An 18085-nucleotide genomic window follows, 5' to 3' on the forward strand; every position below is an offset into this window, starting at 1 on the left:
CCAGTGTGGCACACCGTCTTCTTCTATTGCTTGCAGATTAAGATGCAGAACTCTCAGCTCCTTCTCTAGCATCATGTCTGCCTGTACGCCTCCACATTTCCTGCCATGATGATAATGGACTAAACCTCTGAAACTGTAAACCAGCCCTAATTAAACATTTTTCTTTATAAGCTGCCATGGTCATGGTGTCTCTTCATAACAATAAAACCCTAACTAAGACAGAAGTTGGTACCAGGGACTAGGGTATTTCTGTGATAGGCCTGGCCATGCTTTTGTTTGGAAGAATGTTGACTTTACAACTCTGGATTAGAAAAGCAGCTGAACATTTTAAGCATTGTTTTGTTGTTTTTTAAAGATTTATTTATTTATTAAGTATACAATATTCTGCCTGCATGTACACCTGCAGGCCAGAAAAGGGCATGACATCACATTATAGACGGTTGTGAGCCACCATATGGTTGCTGGGATTTGAACTCAGGACCTTTGGAGGAGCAGTCAGTGCTCTTAACCTCTGAGCCATCTTCCCAGCCCCTTTAAGCATTGTTTAATGGGCATTCTAGTAGAAGCATGAAAAACAGTGGTGCTGAGGGTAATTTGAACTGGGGGAGCGGGGGGGGGGGGCACCTGGCTCAAAAGGTTTCAGAGGAGAAGAATGTTAATATGTGGCCTAGAGACTGTTCTTGTAATATTTTGGTGAAAAATGCAGCTGCTTTTTATCCTTGTCCAAAGAGTCTGCCTGAGGCTAGAGAGAAGAGATTAAGATTCACTGCAATGATCTTAAAACAGCCTAGTATAGACTCTGTTATATGGTTATTAGTGTTCACTCTTATGTAGAGCGTTTTGATGAAAAGGAACAAGCTCAACAAGGAAAAATACAAAATGTAGTTCAAGGAGAAAGGGGCACCAGGACGAGCTAAATCCTGTGTTCACGGAGATAAACATATTAAAGGTATTAAATGGAATAAAGGGGCTGGTGACCTCAGGGCAAGATCCCACCCAGTTAAGTTTCCATCTTGTGAAAAGGAATTAAAGAACAGTTTAGGTCCAGCCATGTTGGTACACTCTTTTTATCCCAGCATGCAAGAGACAGAGGCAAGAAGATATCTTAGCTGAATGTTAGCCTGGTCTACAGAGCAAGTTCCAGGACAACCAAGTTCAGGCAGTAAAAGAAACTACTGAAAACAGAAAACTAGTGAAGATGTAATTGAACAAGGGAGCTTGGCGTTCAACCTACAAAGACTTATATAGCATATCTTACTAAAATATAGTGGTTTTGGTAGTTTTCAAATGGAATGCCCAGGGTCAGCAAGTAAGCAAGCACCAGCTTGTGTTTCTGCTACAAGTTCACCAAACTGAATGGCACAGCCAGCTGACAACTGAAATATCTAACCACAGAAAACACAGAGGTAATGAATGTTAACTAGCTCAGCTTAGCCACTAAGCAATGCATACATACTTCATAATAGCACATTGTAAATAATATTTTCAGTTAAATAAAAGTTTTAATTTAAAGAAGTAAATACCTAAAGTTAATACTAATTGTAACAAATAAGTAAGAACGTCAACAGCTCTAATCTTAAAAGGAGACGTACACAGAATGGTGATTTTGGAGATTAGGGAAAATGAAAATGGTGACTTTTCTTGGGTTTTGAGACAGGGTCAATATTATTCAGGCTGGCTTCAAACAATCCTTCTACCTTAGCTTTCTAAGGGCTAGGAGTTCAAACTTGTACCATACCTGGCTCAGAAATTGTTTATTTGTTAAAAGCTCAATTTAAACTAAGAGGAAATTCTGAAGGTAGAGATTATACAATAATGTGAATATTAATTAAATGTAAATGCTACTAAACTGTATACTTTAAAATGAGTGAAATGAGAGGCTGGAGTATATATATATTTATATATATTTCAGTGGTAGAATACTTCCTGGGCATGCACAAGGCCCAATGTTTGATCCCAGCATGTGTCCCTTCCCAAGCTTAAAAGGGTAATATAAGGAATGTGGTGCAAAACATATATGTAGGCAAAACCCCCATACACATAAAATATAAAATAAAATTTAAAAGGCAACATGTATGTATATGTATCACAGGAAAAAAGAAAAAAGAAAAAAAAAAGCCAGATATGGTGATACACACCTGTATAACCTAACATTCAAGAGGTAGAGACAGGAGGACCACTCAATAAACAAGCCTATTCTACATAGTGAGACCATACCTCATCTTGAAACAAAACAAGACAAGACAGATGAGATGGGGGAGGGGAGGGGAAGTCACGAGGGAGGGAGAGGAGGGGGAGATAGAGAAGATATGAATCCTTGCTCACTGAGTGAAACACTTTCTAGTAAGGAATACACCTGAAAGGACAACTAAGGCTATAGGCACATGGAAACCATGAGCTGAAATGACAGACCAGTCTCATTAACAATGTGGGAGAAAACCAGCCAAGAATGAGGAACAGAACCTGAAGACAGCGTTTTAAAGCTGCAATAGACTATAATTTTAGACTAGACAATCATGTCTCACTTCTACTTTAAATTAAAAAGCTCTAAAGCAGTGGAACTTGCCTATTAGTTGTCACATTTTGCAAGATTTAGTTTGCTGTAACTACAATGCTACAATAGCTCAGTGGCTGTATGATAAGAAGATAAAAACTTGGGCTGGAGAGATGGCGCCACTGACTGCTCTTCCAAAGGACCTGGGTTCAATTCCCAGCACCTACATGGCAGCTTGCAACTGTCTGTTAACTACTGTTTCAGGGAATCTGACACTCTCACACAGACATACATGCAGTCAAAACACCAATGTATATAATAAATAAACAAGTAAATAAATAAATGATTAAAAACCAGCGGTGGCAATAGTGGTGCACACCTTTAATCCTAACACTTGGGAGGCATAAGCAGGTAGATCTCTGAGTTTGAGGCCAGCCTGGACTATAGAGAAAGTTCCAGACAGGGCGACACAGAGAAACCCTGTCTCAACCCAATCCCCACCCCAGCTCGCCCCAAAAAGATAAAAAACATCTAGCTTCTAAACTGACTGGGGAACTGGAAAGAAAAGCCAAAAAAAAAAAAAAAAAAAAAAGTTAGTTAATGTGCCCCCAACAGATGTCATTAAGGTCGTGAAGCAATGGAGGAATATCAAATAAATGAAAATGATTAGTTGTTTGTGTCTTCTGCCAAGGAAGTTCTTAAGATATCAGTAAGTGTGGGGAGAGCCCAGGGAGCATTACAAAATAGCACTGATGTAAATATAATCAAACAGCCTCCCGAGCACAGCCTGTGGGGAGAAAATAACTCAAAGGGCAATGGTCAGTCACATAGAGGTCTAGGTGGAGAAGAATTGGGCACGTAGGACCTGTTTACACCTTCAGAAGGTCAAGCCAATCACTGAAAGGTATTATCCTCAGCGGCCACTGAGAAATGGTGCTGTTTCTCTTCTGTCCACCTGACAAGTCACTACCACTGTCCTTTAACAGAAGTTAACTCTAAAGGACGAAGGGCCACACATTCCTTATGCAGATTCTCCCAGGGCCCAGTTGGCAGTCAGGTGGTAGCTCTTCGAGCCTGCTCCTAAATCTTTAATGCAAAGAAAGGCCACTAATGAATGCAATACATTTCTACTCTGGGAATCTCAAATAGCACAATTATATTCTAGGAAGAAACTAGTACTGAAAAAATGTGTAAGCTATACTCTGAGACATTTGCGAATCTTTATAGTTACTAATATCTAAGGAGTTCTTATGCAAACTACAAATGAAAAAAAAATCCACAAAACCATAAACAGTAATAGCACCCAAAAGTCCTAACAGAATTTCATAATTCATAAATCAGGGTCTATTTCCCATCAAAATAGATTTTAAAAGGCAGAATGAAACCAAAAGACATGCTTCCAACCCATCAGCCATGAGTGACGCTCCAGTCTATCATGATGGAAGGGGTGGTATACTTACTCTCTGGCTGGAAGATAAGCCCGTGCGCCCAGACTACCAGCAGAGTACACAGGACAGTCCACGCAATGAGCTGCCAGGGCTCGTATTTGGTGCAATACCCATTCACGTAATTCTTGGCTTTTGTGGAATATGCTTCCAAAATCTCCAAGTAAGGTTCAAAGTCCTTCTAGAAATTTAAAAGGAAAAACAAGCATTACATTCAGAGGAAGGAAGTCTGTTCTTAAGTTTGTTCTTCAACTCTCACCAGGGCAAGGCTGTTACTTACGACGAGGCCCCACCTCAGCAATAATCTTATCATGGGCTACAGCGCTCAAAGTTTCTACACCAGCTGCTCTGACCTAACAGTACAATGTGGACTCTGACACAACTTTTGATCTGCTTAGTTTGCAAAATAAGGAATTAATCTTGATCAAGTCAGTGTGATCTGTCACCTTTATCTCATTGCTAGTACTCCTAACAGTTCCTCTCTTAAACCAGTTCTCAATGTGAGTGCCACTTTTTCTCTGCTCTACCCGAGCCATAAACAAAGTTGTTCTGGGTGGATCCAGACTGTGACCATTTTAGGTGCTGTGAACTGATTCTGGTACAGCTACTCAGCTCTGGTGCTGCAGCACAATGTACAGACAGTATGCTAAGTAATGCGGCTGGGTTCCTACACAACTGTATGCACACTGAAATCTGAATTTCATAGAATTCCTAAGCCACAAAATATTCTTTTTTCCCAATAATCTGAAAATGTAAAACTCAAGCATGTGAGGTGATTCCTGCAAATAATCGCAGCACTGAAGCATGACCACAAGTCTGAGGCCTGGACTACATAATGAGACTCTGTCTCTAAAAGGACAAAAAAAAAAAAAAAAGCTAAAATCATTCTTGGTTCATAGAGACAAATTTGACTATGAGGTTACTGCTGTCTAATCCTACTCTAAAAACTCACTTACCCACTCGAAGTCTGGCACAATATTCACAGTATTTTATTTTATCCCACATAGTATCTGGCAAAAAACAACATCAACAACAAAAATCCCACCTGCAGCCAGGCATGGTGGCGCACACCTTTAATCCCAGCATTCGGGAGGCAGAGGCAGGCAGATCTGCATGAGTTTTGAGGCCAGCCTGGTCTACAAAGAGTCTAGGACAGCCAAGGCTACATAAAAAACAAAAACAAAAAAAAACCACTGTTTCAAAAAACAAAAACAAACAAACAAACTGAAAAAAAATCTCATCTGTAAATTTACCAAAATCTCTCTGAGATTAACACTAGGACCTCCTTTATGCACGCCAGGTCCAGCTACATCCTAAGCCCTTCTTTGCTTTTAATTTTGAGACAAGGTATGGCTAAGTTGCCAGGCTAGTCTTGAATTCATTTTATAGCCAAAGCAGGTCTCAAACTTAAATCCTCTTGCCTCAACTTCCCAAATAGTGGGATTACAGAAATGAGCTACCAAGTCTGGCCAGGAGATCTCACTCTTGAGAATTCATCTCTCCCTTTAAGTTTCTGTGAAGAATTGATTTGTGATAGGCTTATCACAACCTGCCTTGCAGTCTACTCATCTACTTCTTATCTCCCTGACCTTTAAGACTTGTTCGTCTTCTTTCTTTTCTTCTTCTTCCTTTTCTTCTTCTTCTTCTTTGGGTTTTCCAGGCAGGGTTTCTCCATATAGCCTTGGCTGTCCTGGACTCGATTTACAGACAAGGCTGGCCTCACAGTCACAGAGATCAGCCTGTCTCTGCCTCCCCAGGTGCTGGGATTACAGGTGTGCACATCTAAGCCTGTTTTTGTTGTTGTTGTTTGTTTGTTTTCTTGAAGACCTGTTCTTATCCTTATTTACTAAGCCACAATGTAAAACTTAGTTTATTGGGCAGTTTATTATTTACGCACTAAATATTTTTATGGCACTTAAACTGGAGGAAGCATATGGGTAAATGTAAATGTATAGTTAGAAAGAGAAAATTCTATAGGAAGTTTAAAAAAAGAAAAAAGAAATAAAGAAAAAATATACCAGGAAGACAGTATAGCAGCTGAAAATACATAAAAAGAACCCAGGAATAATACAAGTTCTTACAATGTGCTAAGAGTGAAACTACACAGAACAGGGACTATTTCTGTCTTAGTCAGTGCTGGGTTCCTACCATATAGCAGGTACCTGGCACACAATCTGCACTGAATACAACTGTGGATTGAGTAATTGAGGGAAAGGGATGAGTCAAGCAGAGAACTGAGGTAGAGAGGATATTTAAAATGGGCTTGGAAGTTAGGCATGAAGGCATGCCATACCTATAATCCTGGAATTTGGAGGATGAGACAGGATAGAAGGATCCTAAATTTGAGTTCCCAGCCTAGTCTACATCGTGAAACCCTTTCTCAGTAAGGATACAGTAATAAATATATCATAACAGGCTTAGAGAAAAAGCATGACAAGTAAAATTATAAATCAATAAGAAGTTTTTGTAAATCAAGTATATGGCATCTACTAACACTGTAAATCCTACAGAAATATCACTTTGGTGAATCTATAAACCTCTATCATGTTCACAGAGAGAAGCGTTTAAGTGTGTTCATTTCCTTTTTGTTGTTTGTTGTTGTTGTTTGTTTGTTTGTTGTTTTTGAGACAGGGTTTTTCTGTGTAGCCGTGGTTGTCCTGGCTTGTAGACCAGACTGGCCTCAAAACTCACAAAGATCTACCTGCCTCTGCCTCCCAAGTGCTAGGATTAAAGGCGTGCGCCACCACACCTGGCCCTAGGTGTGTTCATTTCAAATGTTCTTTGTAAGAGCAAAAGAAAAACTCAAGAAATGTAAATGTCCACAAATAGAGAATGGTTAAACTATAACACATTTTATGTACTCATGTTGAAATATTTAAAATATCGATATTTTTATAAAGAAAAACCTATAGAAAATAATATTGAGTAAAAGGAAACAAATCAGGATAATTTTTTAAAAGCTAGACATAAATTGTTGAGCATAAGAGAAATCTTTTGCTTAAAGATTATTTGGTGAAGATGAGTAAGAGTAGACAGACATCAGCAACAAATAGGTCAGTTGAGTGATTGCTGAAAGGGCAATAGAAAACTGAACTGGGCTTGCCCTTAAGTGATATAACACTGTAGATAGGATAAGAAAAAATACATATTTTTGATTTGCGCTTCCTATGTCCAGATTAAAAAAAAAAATGAGATGAGCTAACTCCTGCTACCACATGTGTATGCCTTCTCCCACCATGATGGACTCTACCCCTCCGAAGCCATAACCCTAAACAAATGTTTCTCTCTTAAAAAAAAAAAAGAAAGAAAGAAAAAGAAAAATTGGGGTGGTTTTTGTTTTGTTTTAAAGACAAGATCTCAACACTATAGCCCAGGCTGTCCAAGAATGCACTACATGGCCCAAGATAGCCTTGAACGAGCAGTGATCCTAATGATTCAGCCTCTACATGCTGTGACTATAGATTTAAGCCACCATACTCAGTTTAGTAATCCAAATTTGAAAGATATTTCTAAAGGAAACTGGAGTTAGTGACTGTCATAGTTAGCTACATCTGTCAACCTGACACAGTTTAGTCACGTAAGGAGGGAGTCTCAAATGAGGGATTGCTAGTTCCGATTGGCCTATGGCTATGTCTGTGGGGAACTGTCTTGACTCTTAGTTGATGTAGGAGGGCTCAGAGCGTGGTGGCACTATTCCCTGAGGAGGTGTTCTTGGGTGCACTGGGCTGACTAAGCTTGAACCTGTGACTGAGCCAACAAGCAGCATTCCTCCATGGCTCCTGCATGAAGTTCAGGCCCTGACTTCCTTTCCTCTCCTAAGATGCCTTTGATCAGTGTTTTATCACAGTAACAGAAAGGAAACAGAACAAACTTTTTGGCTGTGAAAAATTATGGAGTGAGAATAAATAATATAAATAATCCCAAATTTTCAAGTCATCATTAGTTAAGTGATTAGTATACCACTAACAACGACAGAACTAGAAGAAAAGGAAAACTAAAGATGTAGAAGGTGTTTTGAAAAAAGGATGGTACTGCTTTTGAGTTCTGCTCCTCTTGGGTATCTATTATTGTGCTAAGAACATGAAGGCTCACACAACAGAACAGGCACTTAACAAGTCTTTCTTGAACCTGCTACAGACTAACTGCTTACGTTCCCCCACAAACTTCTGCTGACATCAAAGCCTCCAGCTAGTGTTAACAGGAGGTAGGAACCCTCAGAGGTTATGAAGTCACAGAGAAGCCTCCATGAGTACAATTAGCACCCTTACAAGAGACAGACCCCAGAGAGTGCGCCTGCTCCTTCTCAGTGAAGTCACAGCTGTTTAGAAACCCCTTGTATGAACCCTCTTTTCGGTGCTACCTTCTAGAAGTGGGGCCTCCATTTATGTTGATCTTAGATTTCTCAGCTTCCTAAACTGTCAAAGAAGCTGTTGTTTATAAGCCACTCTGTTTAAGGCATTACATTACAGCATCCCAAATGGATTAAAACAATACCTTTAGTAATTAGACTAATAAAAAGCAATTAACATTAGGCAAGTTTTAGGTTCCCTGAGGGCTATCCATGGAAACAGCTTATCTACAACAGGTATCTATTCCCCAGAGTCCACTGTTGCTATCAACAACTTCAATCCTACAAAGCAATGGCAATTCCAGCAAAAAATTGGGAAAGACCAGAGGAGTCTGTCACCATCAAAGGGATGCTATTTTTTCTACTAAAGACAACTCGTTCAAAGCTGTGATCAAAGCAAAGAATTAAACAGTTTTAAGTGGCAGTACTAATTCCTCATTCACATAGAAATTACATGTTAGCAATATCAAAGGTGCTATGATGACAGTGGCCAATTCTTCATGGCACTGAATGAAAAATAACAGAACATTAGGGACAAAGCAAAGAAGCAGGTAATGAAAAACAAATGTTCAAACACCTTAAAATTATAGTATAAAGACAATCCTCATTAACTCAATTACAAAATATAACTCAGCAAGAACATACTTTCTTGGTGACTGTGCCAATTCTTTTCTTCTAATTATTTTTAATTTTCGTGTGTGTGTGTGTGTGTGTGTGTGTGTGTGTGTGTGTGTAATGTGGGTGCTGGGAACTGAACAAGGGTCCTCTATAAGAGCAGCTTGTGCCAGGCACAGCAGCACACATCTGTAATCCCAGCACTCAGGGAGGCTGAGGCAGGCGGATCACTCTGAGTTCGAGGCCAACCTGGTCTACAAAGTGAGTCCAGGACAGCCAAGGCTAACACAGAGAGACCTTGTCTTGAAAAAACCAAAACCCGAAAACCAAAAAAAAAAAAGCAGCTTGTATTCTTAGCCCTTGGTCATCTCTCTAGGCCCAACTGTGTTGATTATTAGGAGGACAATGGGAATCCTGTAAATTTTCTATCTTTAAAGACAGAATAATTACAAATTAAAATAGGTCATGACAATTTTTTTGTGTAAGCAACTAAGTGGTCACAGAAATCACTTCTGGCTTCATGCTAAATTTCTACAAACAACAGGCTCAGTCCCCAATGAAAAAGCTCCTCATCACATGGACAGCTCATTGAATAGTTGGGTGGAGTAACCTAGCATTATCCCCTTGAGGAAAAAAAAAGCAACTCCTTTGGGTCTTGAAAAACAGTGTAAACCCCAAGTTGGGTCCTGATGCAACACTCCAACATAGAATGGAGGAGCTAAAGGGAGCCTTAGTGATCAAGTCTAACATAAACATTCTCACTATGTAAGCAGAAGCCTCATGGGTTTGAAATGATGTGCCTATGCTCCTACAGACAGGTTTGGGACAGAAAAAAAGCCAGAGACCTAAGTTTCCTATCTCAATATTCAACCTCTTCCCTCTCTCTGTTGCTACTGCAGTTCTGAGGGCTGAAGCAAGGCCTTCTTGAATACCAGGAGTATACACTACCACTGAGTTACAGCCCTAGCCTCTCCAGTCTTCTTCCAATGCTTAGTGTCCCTGGGCAAAAGACTGCATAACACATTACATTCAATGGTACCTTAAGAGCTTTCTGTTTATAATTTATGTTCGGAATAGACTCTACTTTAGCTATATGATACATTCACATCCAACTAAAGTTGTATTTAGTTGTATAAAATCCTAACTACCTACCACTATCCACTGGCACAAGAACTTAATAAGGACTAATAACCCAAGATTGCAGGTGAGTTGAGGAACTCTGGACAGAGAAGTTGACACACTGATAACATCTTCCTCAGGATGTTAGGATCCAAGGACTCCTGGTAAGAAATCAACATACTAACTTCTATTGGTATTTATAACCAAGACTGCAGGGGAACAGCTCTGCATTTGGAATCTTCCACTCCCAAAGTTACCTTTTCTGCCCTATAAAAGCTCCAAGCCACCTGCACCTGGGCACAGTCTCTGTTTCCTGGTAGACTGCTGCCCTTCCTTGTCCTGATTAAGGATAATCCGCTTCCATAGAGTCTGTCTATTCTTTCACTTTCACTCCACCTCAACCAACACTTAATACCTACCTTTGTCTCCCACAACAACTGGCTATAGGTTTTAAAGTAGTGGAACATAAGCTAAGATTGTACAGTCAAAATTAAAGTACATACAAGCTAGCTACTTCTCAAATTGCCTATCTGTCTGAAAGCACACATCCGGCAATAACTGAGACCTCAGGCAGAGAGTAAGTCAATAACTAACCCAGGAAGACATTCAAACAGTAATGACTTTCTTGATCTCTATAGATCACTATAAAACTAGAACTCTGAGAAAGCTATTTCCCAACAGAAGGTTGATCCTTTTTTTTAAAATATTTTATTTAATTTTAATTTATGTCCGTTCCTGTGGGAGTGTTGGATCTTGGAGTTACAGAGAGTTGTGAGCTGCCATGTGGGTGCTAGGAATTGAACCCGGGTCCTTTGGAAGAGCAGGCAGTGCTCTTAACCACTGAGCTATCTCTCCAGCCCCAGAAGGTTGATCCTTACACTACAGTACAATGTCTTTTTTGCACTTCTATGTGCTAAATATCTGATATGTTGTGATAGATCATTTCTTATAAGTCAATCAGAGCCAAACTGCATTAGCCTAGGGGCATTGTGATTTAATCTGACCTGAAGCAAAGCATTAAACCCAGTGAGGGAGAACAGTTCAAAGATTTTAAACCACAGTCTTCCAGTGCTAGTAGAATATAAATAAGCTGGCTATTAACCTCCTACCAACTACAACACCTGAAAGAGCAGCTTTACAATGGTAGGAATCCAACACCAACTTAGCTAATGTGAAATAATTATAATCCTTAAAACCTTTAGACCATGTGTTTTGCAAGATCCTAGGAAGTTTATATCTCTATCACTAAGCTGCTCAGGGCACAATGGCTTCAGACTAAATATGGAAAAGAGGCCAGTAATTTCTAACTGAACTCTGTATACACTCACCTGACAAGACACAAATCACCATATCTCAGGCCATCAGAGCATATCGTGTCCTTCGTAAGCAAAGATAGTGAGATCTAAAGATCACACTACAAAATGAACGGTGAGAGTAGACACAAGCCTGTTTCATTTTAATTTCCTATCACCTTGTTTTCAGAATGAAACTACCAGTGGAAGGAACCAGAAGACCCATAGGTTCAACACTTGCAGTTCTCACAGTTCCTCCCCTCTCATTTATCTTAATGGCCAAAGTAAGGACCCACAGCTTCACTACCTCTGAACCCGAAACAGACAACACTGCCAAATGACCAGACGGTGTCTACAAAGGCCAAGTACCTCTAGATGCGGCTTTCTCAAACTGCGAACTTACACACCTGTTAACCTGCTTCCAAAAGAAATGGAAATTAATTCACAAAGTACTCTGAGGACTAGAGAGACAGTTAAGTACTTAGGAAAGCTTGCTGCTCTTACAGAGGAAACAAGTTTCCAGCACCCACATTGCTGCTCACAGCCATCTGAAACTCCAGTCTTAAGAGATATGACACTGTCTTCTGATCTCCACAGGTTCACATGTGGTGAACACAAATGCATGCACATACACACAGGCAAACATCATCCACATATTTTTTTTTTAATTATTGACTTCAAAATCACAAGAAGTTACCATCTGAAATAATCTCCAAGATCATCTACTCCAATCTTCATTTCAAAAATGAAGAAACTAAGGCTCAAAGAACAATCTCAAAATGTGCTTCCCTTCAGCTCAAACCTGCAAAAGAATCTAATTTCTTTCTTTCTTTCTTTCTTTTTTTTCTTTTGGTTTTTCGAGACAGGGTTTCTCTGTGTGGCCTTGGCTATCCTGAACTCACTTTGTTGACCAGGCTGGCCTCGAACTCACAATAATCTGCTTGCCTCTGCCTCCCAAGTGCTGGGATAAAAGGCGTGCGCCACCAAGCCCAGCTAGAATCTAATTTCTTGTTCACCACTTTTTACTAAACCAATAAAGCACATCAACTTTACCCAGGGCCATGGTTCAGAATATCTCCACTAGAAGTTCACATGGCCCAGGAACATTTATTTTGAAACAGGAGCATAACAAGTTCAAGACCAGCCTGGGCAACTTAGTGAAACTCTGTTTCAAAATAAAATAATAGAAGCAGGTGAGAGGGTTGAGGAGGTAATAAGGTGGTAGAGCACTTGACTAGGCCTAGGTTCAGTAGCAGGAACTGGTAGGGAAGGTAGGGAGATATGAAGGAACCTTTCCCATCTCCTTTTTAAAAAGAGAAAAAAGTAAATAGCTCACTTATATTACTGAGACCCAATCACCCAGCTCTTGGGAAGGAAGTAAAACAAATTCACCAAACTTTCTTAGGAAGTGCTAATCGGCCACATCATCCACCAAGTCTACTACATCAATTGTTCCTAATATTTATTCCTTGGACAGACACTGGAGAAAATTTAAATCTTCTACCTTGCAATCCTACAAAGAAAGGCACAGAAGTGACAGAGCCCTTGTTTGTCATACATAAAGTCCAGCCTAAGAAAAGCCACTATCCCCTTGGCAAGAAATAAATCATTACCATCTACTTTTAGTATAAAGTATACTTAGTGCTCGTCTCATAAAAGGCACAGATATGCCAAGGAGTTAGGCCCTCTCTCCCTTCTGGCAGTTTCCTCAGAACTCAAGAGTTCTTTACTGAATGCCCACACCAGAAAAAAAGACAAGATGTAGAAAATTAGATGAGGCTTTGCATCTTAAGGGATGAAAGTTCAGAGAGGGAGCTATGCCAGAATGTGAAGATTATAACTCTAAAATATCAGTCTGTAGGAAAAAGAGGGTAGAAATTTCTCATCATCAGAGATTTTAGAAACTACTATCTTGAACCAAATCACCACACAGCCATTTTTGCCTTTCTTTTTTGTTGGCATCCTTTTATGCAGAATCGTGTATTAAAAACTGTTTCTCAAGGCCAGGCATGGTGGCGCATGCCTTTAATCCCAGCCCTTGGGAGGTAGAGGCAGGTGGATCTTGTGGATCTCTGAGTTTAAGGCCACCTGGTCTACAAAGCAAGTTCCAGGTCAGCTGGGTTGTTACACAGAGAATCCCTATCTCAAAAAACCAAAACCAAAGCAAACCAAACCAAAACTGTTTCACTCTGAGTTTGAGGCCAGCCTGGTGTACAGATTGAGTTCCAGGACAGCCAGGGCTACATAATAAAGCCCTGTCTGGAAAAACAAACAAACAAACAAACAAACAAACAAACTGTTCTGTTTCCACTAGTATGGTGAATTTGTTAGTACAAAGCTAAGGTCCTGTTTCTCACACATTCTGATAAGGAAAAAAACCCTGACTTTTGGTAGGTAGGAAAAGTATTCATTTCTTCTTTCCATTCAGCCTCCATTTGTTTTGTCTCCCCACCGCCAAAAAAGCAAAAAGCTGAGCTTTAAAGCAGAAATTGGCTCCCAAGGAAAAGAAAAACCTGTTTCACCTAGACCACCCACTATCTGAGAGTTCTATTATCAAGAATCTGATCATAGGATCAAGAATCAAAATCTGATTCTCTTACACATCATATTCTAGGAAACTCCCAAGTACAAAGTAAACAGGTAAGAAAACAGTATATCTAGGAGCCTCAAAAGGGAGCAGAGTTAATCAGCAAAAGCAGATCACAAGCCCAAAGGGAAAACTCTCTGGGGTCATTAAAGGAGAATTGAGAATTGAGCAATAAACCAAACAGCCATTGCAACCAACCAAGCAACGAGCTGTGATACAGGAGAGACAGGCTCCATCAAGAGCAAACTGAACATTTCCCCTAAAACTTCCACTGAGGAGTCAAGAAGCTCAGCATCTGAGAATCACCTCAGATAGCTTAAAAGTCCACAGGTTCTTTCCAGCACCCACTGTAGGTTATACTGTACACTCAGTATTATTCCACAAGTACTTCCAAGTTTAATGGTTCTACTGGCAGCCCTGAGGTATTAGGTACAGCACTTCCTCAGCCACTGAGATACCAAACAACCCTGGCCACTGAAGGAAAAAGACTACAATGATCCCAAGCCATTGAGCATACACTCATGGGAAAGTAAAATCTTTTAAAAAACTCACAAAAGTGGATGAGTCAAAATACTGTAGGGTACTTTTGGTAAGGTACTTTTGGCGTGCGTGTGTGTACAATCAAGGACAAAGCATCAAAAAAGACAAGATGCTTTCTTTTAAATGTTTCTCTTTTTTTTTATAGTTTATTCACATTACATCCCAAATGTTATCCCCTCACTCTTATCTTACTGTTCCCACCCTCCCTCCGTCTTCCACCCTATTACCCTTCCCTAATCCTCTGGGGAGGGCTCCTCCCCCATCATCTGACCACAGCCTATTAGGTCACATCAGGATAGCCTGCATCCCCTTCCTCTGTGTGACCCCCAAGGCAGCAAGAGAAAGTGTTCAAATCTAGGGCAACAGAGCTCATGTCAGAGGCAGTCCCTGCTCCCTGACCCATCCATCCAAAGTGGAGAATGAGCTGTCCATCACCTACATCTGAACAGAGGGTCTAGGTTCTCTGCATGTATCATCCATAGTTAGTGCATCAGTTTGTGCAGGCCCCCTTGGGCCCAGATCTACCAGCCTTGTGGGTCTCCTTGTAGATCTCATGACCCATCCAAGTCCTTCCATGCCCCCAACTCTACCATGAGTCCAGTGAGTCTCAGCATCTGTCCCGATCCCCTGCTGGGTGGAGTCTCTCAGAGGACATCTATGTTGGGTTAATATCCACTTATAAGTGAGTATATACCATGTGTATCTTTCTGGGTTTCGGTTACCTCACTCAGGATAATCTTTCCTAGTTCCATCCATTTGCATACAAATTTTAAGATTCCTTGTTTTTATTTCGTTTTGTTTCTGTTTTTGAAGACAGGGTCTCTCTGTTAGCCTTCACTGTCCTGGACTCGCTTTGTAGACCAGGCCTGCCTCTGCTTCCCAAGTGCTGGGATTAAAAACATGCAGCACCATGCCCAGCCCTGATTTCCTTGTTTTTAATAGTTGAATAGTATTCATTGTGTAAATGTACCACAATTTCTGTATCCATTCTTTGGTTGAGGGACATTTAGGTTGTTTCCAGATTCTGGCTATTACAAATAAAACTGCTATGAACATAGTTGAGCAAAGTTGAGTCCTTGTAGTATGGTGGAGCATGTTTTGGGTATAGGCTCAGGAGTGGTGTTGAGGTAGCCCTATTCCCAGTATTCTGAGAAAGTGCCAGATTAATTTCCAGAGTAATTGTACAAGTTTGCACTCACACCAGCAATGGAAGAACGTTCCCCTTTCTCCACATCCTTGCAAGCTGTGCTGTCATTTGAGTTTTTGATCTTAGCCATTCTGATGGGTATAAGACAGAATCTCAGAGTCATTTTGATTTGTGTTTCCCTGATTGACTAGAAATGTGAATTTACAGCCAGGCATGATGGCGTATGCCTGTAATCACTATAAACTCGGGAGACAGTGGCAGGCGGATCTCTGAGTTAGAGGCCAGCCTGGTTTACAAAGCTAGTCCAGCCAAGGCTATACAGAGAAACCCTGTCTTAGAAATCTCCGCCGCACCCCCTCCCCACCCCCGCCAAGGAAAAGTGAATTTACTGATTAATCAACTAAATAATGCTATATTCTTCATATAAATTTTCTTTGAGCATATGATAACTGAGGAAGAAGCTAGCTTATAAATTAGGCAAATATAATTACCATACTAGTTGTATCACTGAGTTAAGAAGCCCAGACTACTAAAAATTTTTAGAAATTTATTATTTTTAATTAGGTATATCTCTGTGCAGGTTTAGTCACATGAGTACAAGTGCCTGCAGAGGCCAGAAGCATCAGGTCTCATTAGAACTGGAGTTAGAGATAGTTGTGAGCCACCTGACATGGGTGCTGGGAACCAAACTTGGGTCCCCTAAAAGAACAAAATATGCTCTTAACTTGTGAGCCATTTCTCCAGCCCTGACTTTCTAAATTTTTAACTATTTGTGGAAATCTTTGCCTACAATAAGTATTAGGGCAAGACAATTTAATATGCACAGCCTAACACAGTCACTAAATCACTGAGGACTTGGAATCCTGTTCACAAAGACAAAAGAAGGGCTTTTTTCCCCCTCCCTCTCTCTCTCTTTTCTTTTTTCTTGAGACAGGGTTTCTCTGTATAGCCTTAGCTGTCTTGGACTTGCTTTGTAGACCAGGCTGGCCTGGAACTCCCTGCCTCTGCATCCCTGAGTGCTGGGATTACGCCAGTGTGCCCAGATAGGAAACAGGGACTTAATCTTGCTCTCTGACCTACATCTTTTATAACCACTCTTTGGAAAGTCTATCATCCAATCTTAAAACAGAAATAAGCAGTGAGGGAAGTCAATCTAACAGTAACATCTGACAGAGTTTCAGGTATTTTAATAATCTGTGAAAAGCAAACAAAGAAATGTTTGCTTCCAATGGAAGCATCCTCTGGGTTACAGGTCCTGACTCTACAGCTCTCCAACCAGCAGGTAACTGATGGGTAGGCAAACAAATTTTCATATATAAACAACAAAGTTTGTCAAGGATCAGTAAAAGTTCCCACTACTGAAGAAACTAGTCTCATCTCCACTTGCACATTTTCTTTTCTTAGTTTTTGTTGTCGTTGTTATTTTCCTTTGTTTTGAGACAGGGTCTTACTACTATGTAGCTCCAGGTTGATCTGTTAGTTAACATGAAACCCAGGCTGGCCTCAAACTCACAGAAGTTCTCTTCCATCAACTTCCCAAGAGCTGGGATTGCAGGTGTGTGCCACCACACTGGGCTCAGGTTCACTATCCCTGATGTACAAATATATGTGTTCTTTGGACTTCTCTTTTTTTGTTGTTTTTGTTTTGTTTTGTTTTGGTTTTTCAAGACAGAGTTTCTCTGTGTAGCCTTGGCTGCCCTGGACTCACTTTGTAGATCAACCAGGTTGGCCTCGAACTCACAGCAATCTGCCTGCCTCTGCCTCCCAAGTGCTGGGATTAAAGGCATGAGCCACCATGCCTGGCTGGATTTCTCTTTTAAATTAATTGTGACAAGATTCCCTATTATGACCAAAGTCATAATTTTATATTTGTATATGAATCAAGATTGTTAAAGCTTTCTACTTTTCTTTTTTTGGTTTTTCGAAACAAGGTTTCTCTGTATAACCTTGGCTGTCATGGACTCCCTTTTTAGACCAGGCTGACCTTGAACTCTGAGGTCAGCCTGCCTCTGTCTCCCTGAGTTTACAGTTAAGAAAAAAATACATTAAAATGAAAACCCAAATTGGAAAATCCCCTCTTCTCTTTTATACTTACCCCCATTCTGGATAACAACTGGCTTCAAGTTCAAAGAGCAAGTGAATTTCTGGCACTGTCATTTTTCTTATTCAAAAATCTGTTTAGTAAGCCAGGTGTGATGATGCTTACCTTTAATTCCAGTATTCAGGAGGGAGAGTCAGGGGGAGCTCTGTGTGTTTGAGGCCAGCCTGGCCTACATAGCAAGTTCCAGACCAGCTGGAGGAACCTGCTAAAGTGCTAGGAATTCTTTGATCTAGGTAGTAAGGATAGTATATCCATATATAAATATTTATTGATCTGTACAATTACAATTTTCAGCCTTTGGGCTTGGGAAGACAGTAGAACTAGTAAAGTGCTTGCTTCATGTTCAATCTCCAACACCCATATACAAAGGAAGGCTGGGTAGGGCCTTCATCCTGAA

General features: G+C 40.4%; 1 protein-coding gene across 3 annotated transcripts in view; it reads right to left on the bottom strand.

The window, feature by feature from the left end:
* The window catches only part of SGPL1 (sphingosine-1-phosphate lyase 1), a 50186-nt gene that overhangs the window by 24756 nt on the left and 7345 nt on the right, over positions 1-18085 (bottom strand). For all 3 annotated transcript variants that reach the window (XM_084752294.1, XM_084752295.1, XM_084752296.1), the window contains exon 3: positions 3955-4120. In XM_084752294.1, coding sequence (XP_084608420.1) covers positions 3955-4120 — 166 coding nt within the window. The remainder of the gene's footprint in view (positions 1-3954; positions 4121-18085) is intronic.

Source organism: Acomys minous, assembly GCF_964271855.1.
Source record: "Acomys minous genome assembly, chromosome: 13".
NCBI classification, from domain to species: domain Eukaryota; kingdom Metazoa; phylum Chordata; class Mammalia; order Rodentia; family Muridae; genus Acomys; species Acomys minous.